The sequence below is a fragment of the Pocillopora verrucosa genome, chromosome 12 (genome assembly GCF_036669915.1).
Source record: "Pocillopora verrucosa isolate sample1 chromosome 12, ASM3666991v2, whole genome shotgun sequence".
NCBI classification, from domain to species: domain Eukaryota; kingdom Metazoa; phylum Cnidaria; class Anthozoa; order Scleractinia; family Pocilloporidae; genus Pocillopora; species Pocillopora verrucosa.
This window is the reverse complement of record NC_089323.1, coordinates 13,341,600-13,350,674: the sequence shown is the minus strand read 5'-3', so window position 1 is coordinate 13,350,674 and position 9,075 is coordinate 13,341,600. Positions and strand designations below refer to the sequence as shown.

Sequence of the window (9,075 nt, the reverse complement as noted above, 5' to 3'; positions counted from 1 at the left end):
TTCCAAGAAAACACAATGCACGAGCAGATGGTAATTTGTTGCTGCCTATCCAAGGTCATCCGAGTGTTTGATAAAATACAGCGTAGCATACAATCTCCGCGTGGTTTGCACTGTTTTTGCAGATGCTAATTAGAAATAACGAGTAAGGGTGTACATTGAATGTCCCTCTGCTTGCATAAATTATGAAGAGTTTGCTGAGTTTTTGCCGCTTATTCATCGACACTCAGTTAGCTTTTACTCAGTGGAAAAGACGAGTGAAGCTCCTTTTTGGGAGAATAGAACTTCATCGGAGAAGCAGCATTTGTCAAATCGGGGCAAAAAACGTCTTTTTCAGTTTCTTAGTGGTGAAATGCTAATTCAGTTAATCATCGAGGATGAGGTGTTAGCCATTAGAAATGAAATAATTAACTCCTTGGAGCGCATAAATTTTTCCGTACAATGACAAGTTGACTATTGGTGCTAATACAGAAATGCGAAATATTAAATACGCTCGATTAACTCCAGTAATTTCCAAGAACAGAAATCTTTTTTCCAAGATTTTCCACAGGTTTTTCCAGAACCCACAGAACCCTATTTTGGGTCTTCGTCAAATATCGCCAGTTCGTTAAATTTGTTTTCATCGTCCGTACCGTGAAATACTAATGCTTGTAAATGCATTAGTTGATGTTCCAGTGTTACAGCAATTTCAACACCAGTTTTTCTCAGAACGAGACTGAGTCACGTGGCATTAGCAGGACTTGTGGAACCTTAGGGTTTAGATGCTAATTTAACTCGGACTTTTTAAAACTTATTGTATGGTTTCGGTCACGTCACGCTATTTTCACATGTCCTTCGTTTAAAATGGTTCAACGAAGGACACTGTGTCTTAGATTCTTGGTAAAAATTGAGTTACAACGGTTCACTTTAGCCAAGTGTGAGAGGCCTCCGCAAGCGGTCATTCTAATGCATTATATCAAGAAAGGCTTGGAGAAATACAAAAATTCGCAATTCGAATCAGTTCATGAAATTTACAATTGAAAGAAGTGCTTTTAGAACAGTTTAAATCCGGTATTAAAAAAGTTTTAGATGACCTGTTAGTTCATAAAAAGATAAATAGGAGAAAGATAAAATTCTGAGTCCCCACGAGGAATCGTACCTAAAACGTTCGAATTCCGCACTCCGATGCTCTACCACCGAGCCACAGAGACTTTCCGGTGAGCAAAGCACATTACGAAGTTCATATATGATAAGCGTCCTGCATACTGCTAGAATCAGCAATGTCGATAGCGTCATGTTTTATAAATAGAAAAGGAAATATGGTAAGTTTTGAATTCGGTAAAAAAAAAATTAACTGTTTCTTCACCGAGCTCAAAACAACCATTATTATTCTATATACAAAAGTTAAAATTCTTCAAGAGAGATAAACCATGAACTTGAGAACTAACGCCAAACGACCAAACTGTGGGTGACTTTAAACTCCAGCCTTATCCAAAAGAAAGAAACCAGAAAAATAAAAATTGTTATCTCACTGGTTTGAGGAGGTTTTTGCCTTATTGCAACTTCGCCTCATACAGCCTTTACGACTTCACCCCCTTAAGTAAAACAAGTTCCCCTCTACCTTGACCATTTCGCCCACAAAGATTTCAACTTATTTTCTGGACGCAGAACGTATTCCTATCTTGTCGAAATCATATTGTGACCAAAATACAATTTCATAGCGAAATTTCAGATTCAGATTGTCGTTGGGCACAACGTTTCATAGTAATATAACTTCTAGGGCTTTCGTGGTCTAGCGTTTAACGCAGAAAAAGTAGAATCGCATGTTGACCTAAATGTATCATGATTTCCACAGAAATGAAATATGCTCCGTCGAGGAAACGAGTTGAAAGATTTGGTAGCAAACTAAAAGCAGGGGCCAGCTTGTAGTGGGGGGAAATTTCCCCATCCCACCTGGTAGATCGAATTTCAGTTCGTATAAACCCCTTAAATAGCTACTCAAATCTTGCGTGATCTATTGTAGAAAACCCCTTCCCTAACCTTCCTTTTTTGTAGACCGTTCTCCTCTCCCTCCACCCCGCCTCCTATACATTCTTCGCTTGCTATATCAACTGCTCACCGGAATGATCGCTACTATTCAACGGCTCTCTACTGGCAGAGCCTCGGCACCAGAATTAGTCCCGAGGAACCGTTGGGACCTGGGAACTAGAAATGTAATGAGATAGTCCTGCGTACCGTGGCACCGTCGCTACTCTCACCTCGTTGGCGGAAGTCTCATTTCGTCGTCTTTAAAGAATGTTGAGAGACTGTTGGAACTTACCTACCTCTTAGATGTGGCTTGTGGCAAAATATTCAGATATGAGAAAAGAAGATCACTCTTTAGTAGAGTTTAGCTACAAAGAAAAAAACAAATACGAGTTCCAGCCTGAAATTGATCAACAACAAGAATCAGGCTTATTTGAAGATGAATTGCACACAGAGCTCTGGATTAAGGTGAAAATCTTTTTTAAGCCAAAATGTCGATATTGAACATTGCTAATGATATCTACGGCCTAATGTATATATGCTGATCAGGAAAACTTTTCAGTATAGTTTACTGAAGAATTTCAATATTACACACAGTGTGTGTCAGGCTCGTAGGAAATGGCTTACACAAACCAAACTTATCTTAAACTATGATCAAAAGCAACGAGCTGAAGGTATAAGTTGTAGCTAGTAAATGATTACGGTCGATGAGCCTTGCATGAAATCATTCTTTTGTAGATTAATCAAAAGCAGAGGGAAGGAATATCATGGAATAGGGCCATGGATGAGGTGCGAGTTGAAAAACTGATCCAAAAGTACAAGGATGATGGCGAATTGGACAGTGAGGATCCGGCACTCATGATGTTAAAACAGTGGCCAAACTCTGAACGGTATAAAAATAGCCCTGAAAAGCTTCCAGGCCTTGAAAGGCTGGTAAGTGTCGAAAACTAACCTACCCTCAATTTGTTAGTTAGAAGTACATAACTGGGGTTGAGGGGTACACACAATAACCAAAAGAGATTTGTATTCATTGGGCCCTAAAGATAGTTGGGCGACATATTTTTGGTGTATCATTACATCATGCATGTCCAATTTTTCTACTATGTAAAATGGATTAATATCAGTCTTGCTACCTCTAACTGTATGTGTTTTGATATTTAAAGTCATCTTTTCTTAAATATGATTTGGAACAGATAGTTACTGCATGAAAACCTTACTTGAAAAGTAGCCATTTAGTGGTCAAAATTGTAATATTTGATTTTCAGAAATTTGTTTTCTATTAAGATTTGATAAATATCAATCACTTAAAAAAGTGTGAAGCTTATGTCACAATATGCAATGACATGTAGTCCCCTCAAGGTGGAAAGTCAGAAAAATTGGAGAATTCCTGGTCCATGACTCCTTAAATTTCTTTCAGGTTGGGTTATTGAACAACCATTGCATACAATTCTATAAATCATGAAATGTAATATGTCTTCAGGCTTATGATAATTAAGTCTTGAATATCAGATGTTCTTAGGAATACCTTTAGCAACAGAGATTGCTCATTGTGGGGTTTGGAAGCAAGATTTTGAAAGAGCTATAAAACATGATTTGGGAGTTTTACATCTTGTTAATAGGGATCCTGAGTATGCATGCTGTGTTAGCATGATGCTATTGTGTGTTTATTTTTTTTTGCAGATAAACCGGTTATTGGATATTCTATTGGACAGTGAACTGAACTATGAGAACAAATACCAGAGATTCAGAGATAAAGAAGATAAAACAAAGAAAACTTTAATGCACTATGCAGCTGAACTTGGATTTTTAGATGTCACCAAAACTCTTGCAAAGAAATGTCCATGGTTATTAACAGTTGCAACAAAAGCACCCTTGAAAAAAAGAGGATTAATACCAGTTGAGATAGCATTAGAAGCAGAGAATGATGAAGTCACAGCATACTTGATTAGACTAATGTATCATGAAAGGTAAAGTGCCAGATGGAAAGACTAAAGGAGCTACTCCCTAGAATAATTAGGAGTTTTAGTATCCCTGCCCTCAGGTCTCAAGAGAAAGTAATGAAGAAGCTGCAGAACTATCCAGAAATCAGATGAAACTAGCCTGCACCATGAGAACCAAATAGTTTCCTCAATTATTTTCAATTTACAAATAAAATTTATGTAGGAAAAAAATTCTCCACCAGCTTGGCAAGAGAAATTATAATTTTGTAATGAGTTTCATGAATACAGTTTTATTTTGATGTTGTGAAATTGGAGGTGTATTAGCAGTAGCGTGTATCTTCTTGATCCAGATAGTGCACAAACTGTAGGAAGGCACAGATAGGTACTTATTATATCTTATGTTCACAACTCTCTACTGAGGTCAACATTGAATATTTAATCTAAATTTCTTGTTTCTTCTGCCCTAATAGAGCCCAGAGTTTATTTTCTTGGCGACCAGATCAGGACATTACAAATCCCCAGCCATCTTTCTACACTTTCAAGTCCATTATTGAAAATCCCAAAATGAAGGTGAGTATTTTTTTTTCACCAAATTGCCTAATTTTATTCCTTTTTAAATATGCATTTTACTTTGTGTTTGTTATTCACATGCAGAAAACAGTAGTGGCGGTCCTTGACCAGATGGTGAATCCTCATTGGCCACACCTTCCAAAACGGAAGGAAACATACAGCAATGAAGAAGAGAGAGAGGGAGTTGAAGGTGCCTGGAATTCAATCACTGATGATCCTTTGGACTATCAATTTTATTATCATATCTTGGATGGTGATGAGGGAGGGCGGCCTCCTAAGATTGAGACCTCAGCAGAGAAAAAGGAGAGAGACAATCCACATTTTAATTGGAGGAACAAATCTTGTTTAGAAGTCATAGCAAAGAGCAAAAATAAGGTAAGATCAAAACCTTTTTCATTGTGACAATGAAGGCTACTTAGAAATGTTGAAATATTTATAGCAAGAAGGACCCTTTTTATTTCTGTTACAGCTAGATCAAAGAGGGCAACCTAAAGCCCAGCTTGCCTGGCAAATCCATTAGAGTATCAATTACAATATCATATGAGATGCATTACATCCATGATAAAGGCTATTTGTCTTTAACTTTAACTTTCTTCCAACATTAATATTCATGACTACATAATAAACTTTTGGGCCCACCCACCCTTATATTGATAAAGATAAAAAATTTTCTACTTGTTGAGGCTTCATGTAATAGGGTATAAAAAGAGATGGGAAAAGCTGGGGGGCCCTGGGCAGGGCTGTGCAAGAAGCCAATTTAAATTGAAAGGAGAATTTAAGAAGAGAATTTAAAGTGAGAGTTGTACTCACATGCTAAACATGCTGAGTAATTGAGTTAGGTTGACCCAGCTGAGAAAATGTTTGGCCCAAGATCATCAATACTTTCCTGTCATTCTTCTCAATCAATAATTGATTTTTTTTAATTACATGATCATTTTATTCTGCTTAATTTTCATCTTCAGGAGGCTTTGCAACATCCTGTGGTAAGAATGTTGGTTAAAACAAAATGGAACAGTTATGGACACTTGTTTCTGAGGTAAAAGTGTTTGAGGCTTGTAAGATAGTTTTCCTAAGCAAGCTGACAGGTCCCTTACTAATTTTTAACAGTAGCCCTGCAACTTTAGCACTGCCTTCCTTCCACACAGGGTTCCCTATTAACAAGCTAATGAAAAGTGCATAGTCAGTTACTAGATTCACATCTACTGTTTATTCTGGGAACTTCTACAAGTTAATTGAAAACATGTTTTAAATAGTTTAATGAAAATTTTTTCAAGTCCAATAATGCATCTAATAGCTTCTTCACCTGACTGCTTCCTACAGAAGTGAAACGTTTCCATAAAACATCCCCACCGCTGGTTGTTAGACAGAGTTCTCTGATTATAATGCATATGTTCATGATAATGTGATATGCATATATTTACTCGGTTTATCTCTTTTTTTTCCTCAGCCTTCAAGCAGCTTTGTATGTCATCTTCTTGCTGTTCTTGTCATATTCTCTGCTTTATGCCTCCACAAAACTGGACCCTACCCAGTACAGGGGTACAGCAGATTTACTTCGTGGGATTTGTGAAGTGTTCACCCTTCTTATGGTTTTGTTTTACATGTGTGAAGAAATCAATCAAATGAGACTGTAAGTCGTGAAACTTTTTAATTTTTTACCTTTTTTCATTTCAATTAATTTTTAACAAATTTTGTGGTTGATATAAGTACTTATTATGTTACACTATTGTTGCATATTTGAGTAACAATATGGTAGTATTAGTGCTGTTTTGAGAAACTGCTTTATAAAGTTGAGTAATTTAATTACATGTAAAAATTGATACCATGCACAGAGATATATCATAATACATAAAAGGGTTCAATTTAATATTCTGGGACGCAGTTAATTTCAGATCAAGAATTCATGAAAACCTGTAGGGCTTAAAGAAAGTCTCGGTCTTAATTCTTGTGTCAAACTGGTTTCTTTCAGAAATGGCTATTCATACTTTATTGAGTGGATAACCTTGTTTGACTGGTTAGGCCTGGTGTTGATCCTGTGTGTAATACCCTTGCGGTATATTGGTAGTAAATCACAGTGGTTGGTGGCATCGTCAGCTTTCCTATTTAACTTCTTGAGGATATTAAAGTTTTCTTGCCTGACGAGGTAATCAAATACTCAATCTATGTTTTGTTGAATTTTAATGTTAATTTATTGTTCTCTGTAAACTTCTATAATTTGAATTATGACGAAGTTTGTGCTGTGCGACTTAGAGACCCCCCTAATCAAGTGTAACTTCAGAGGTTTAAAAAGGCCAAATTAATTTACTATTTTATAATGGAAGAAGATCGAAATAGGTTCTCAAATAAAGACCTTTAATTTTAAGTTTCGATGATGGAGTTTAATCTGACTTGTAGAGGCAAACAAAAACTTAAAATTATTAGCATAACTTAAATTTCTGGTCTGGTGCTGGTTACAGTTATCCCTTGTGTTTCAATTATTTTGTGTGTTGTTAATGTGCTTGGTTTTGTTTAGTCTTTTACCTTGTGTTGTGTTGTAACAGACTTGTTTTTTTTAGAGTAACGTTTATTCGTGATCCTGATTATTTGAGTTGACAGAGAACTATGATTATTTTGCCTGTAGGACCACAGGGTTATACACCAAGACCTTGGCTAAGATTATTCAGCAAGATTTAGCCCGCTTTCTGGCTGTTTTTTCCGTGATTTTTTTTCCTTTCTGCTCTGCCTTGTTTTTATCTCTCCGTTCTTCTCGTCAAATCCCAGATAACAAGGAATTTAGGTGGGTATCAAAGAGAAGCAAACTCCAAAAACCATTGAATGCTAATCTCTGCCATTAGAAGCGTATAGATTCCCGATGAGAGCGGTTTTTTTTAAGTACACAATACTCTTGGTCGTTACCATTCATCAAAACTTGGTAAAATTTGGTCGAGATTTGAAGAAAATGTCAGGGAAGTTTTTGTCGATGTTAGACAACTTTCTCTGTAGATGAAGATTTTTCTTTCTTTTTGGTTTTCTTTTGGGTCAAAATTCTCTCCATTTCCAATCTCATTTTTTCTATGCTTTAAAAAGGTCGTATTTGATGATGACGATTGCACAGGCGTGAAAATATTCTACAAGCCCAACTAACTTTGTTTTCAAACAGAGCATCCATATATTGATCTACGGCAGCTCTGTTTTTCTTTAGTGGCAGCTTTGACTTTGGCTCGTCATTCGTATGGCGGCTTTAGCCACAAAGAAAATCACTTTTTATTCACTCTTTGTTTTTAGTGGTTTTCAAAGTGTTTTGTTAAGAGGTTTTCGTGCACTGTCTGAACAACGACCAATTGCAGAAGATTACTCTACTTTCAAGTAAGTGCCTTTGACTGAAGTGCATGTAATGTATACGTTACATATGTTACGTTTTGTTCGTTACGTTTCGTTACCTTAGGCTGCGGTACGTGCTCGTTCTTGCACGAATGTCGTGATTGTTAATCGTTGAAAGTCACTGATTTCATTAATGTTTTCCTTGCAGTTGGCTCTCCATTCTGTTAATGCTGGCGTACATGGGGACAGTGATTGTGATTCTTCTCAACATACTCATTGCACAGATGAGCACGACCTACATTCAAGCTAAGAAAGTTGCTCGTCTGGAGTATGATGTGGATCGTATTTTACAGCTCACACGCATGGAAAGATTTCCTTTTCTGGTAGGTAATAAGCGGTAACGCACGGAGATCGTGTTTCAAAGGCGTGTATACTGGTCAGCGTTTTTCTTCTTGGGTTGTAGATTATTCATATGCAATAAATCTTTCGTTGCTGTGCAGTTGTGTAACCCGAATGAATTTGGCGTGAATCCTAACCCAAGTAATGCATCAACTCGATTTCTTTTTCTACTAGATGAATTGCAGATGAATAGATTATTCACCTGATTTACTCGTTTTTTTACGTGTTGTAATAAATTGTTCTTCCAGAATCTGCGTGTAAAGTATTACAAAAAGGGAGGCTGGATTAGCGAAAAGAAACTAGCAGAAGGTTTGGTTTTTGTTCAGACCGATTGAAATTCTTGTGACTTAATGATTACCTCATGGGTAATGGCTCTAAGAAGGAAAAATTCCGGCGTCATCTTTAACTGATGGACACTTACCTACTTTCAGTGTTTTATTATTGAAGTCTTTAAGTGTTTTCATCTTGAAGTCGGTTTAACTGGTCGTCTCGCCTTTTAATAGAACTTCTAGAATTTAGTGAAGATCGTAGTCCTTGGGAATCAGTGGAAGATAAGCTCTACGCGATCAGGTGAGAATCATATTTTCTATCTTTTTTACCACCGACCACTTACAACCGCGCAAGCTTAAACTGTTTACGCACTTGCCACTCGCCCATTTAATTATCCTCTCAAATAATTTGCGCCACAACAATTTTCCTAAATGAGACTTTTTTCGTTCAGGGATAAGATGAGGAAAATGATCAAACAGATGAGGCAACAAAGAGAGTAAACAGCGTCTGTCAGGAACCCACAATGGGAATATGTTCATTAAAATTTTAAAACTTTGTCTTTCTTTCAGATGTGTAGCATGTTTTCAACCTTTTT

The 9,075-nt window shown here is 36.8% G+C and overlaps 1 protein-coding gene across 1 annotated transcript; it reads left to right on the top strand.

Annotated features, from left to right (window-relative positions):
- Positions 1-2,334: 2,334 nt before the first annotated feature.
- Positions 2,335-9,057, top strand: LOC131784268 (transient receptor potential cation channel subfamily A member 1-like). The gene is made up of 14 exons (XM_059101066.2): positions 2,335-2,469; positions 2,740-2,934; positions 3,682-3,968; positions 4,412-4,511; positions 4,596-4,886; positions 5,474-5,547; positions 5,959-6,141; positions 6,481-6,654; positions 7,132-7,287; positions 7,776-7,856; positions 8,020-8,194; positions 8,459-8,519; positions 8,714-8,780; positions 8,932-9,057. The coding sequence occupies exons 1-14, from the start codon at positions 2,335-2,337 to the stop codon at positions 8,978-8,980; spliced, it is 2,028 nt and encodes a 675-aa protein (XP_058957049.2). The 3' UTR covers positions 8,981-9,057.
- The last annotated feature ends 18 nt before the right edge of the window (positions 9,058-9,075 follow it).

Bases quoted from the DNA above. Each gene is read 5' to 3' on its own strand.
- LOC131784268 (XM_059101066.2), top strand. From the start codon at position 2,335: ATGAGAAAAGAAGATCACTCTTTAGTAGAGTTTAGCTACAAAGAAAAA. The intron at 7,288-7,775 runs GTGGGTATCAAA...CTTTGTTTTTAG, and splicing joins CCAGATAACAAGGAATTTAG to TGGTTTTCAAAGTGTTTTGT. The intron at 8,781-8,931 runs GTGAGAATCATA...TTTTTCGTTCAG, and splicing joins GATAAGCTCTACGCGATCAG to GGATAAGATGAGGAAAATGA.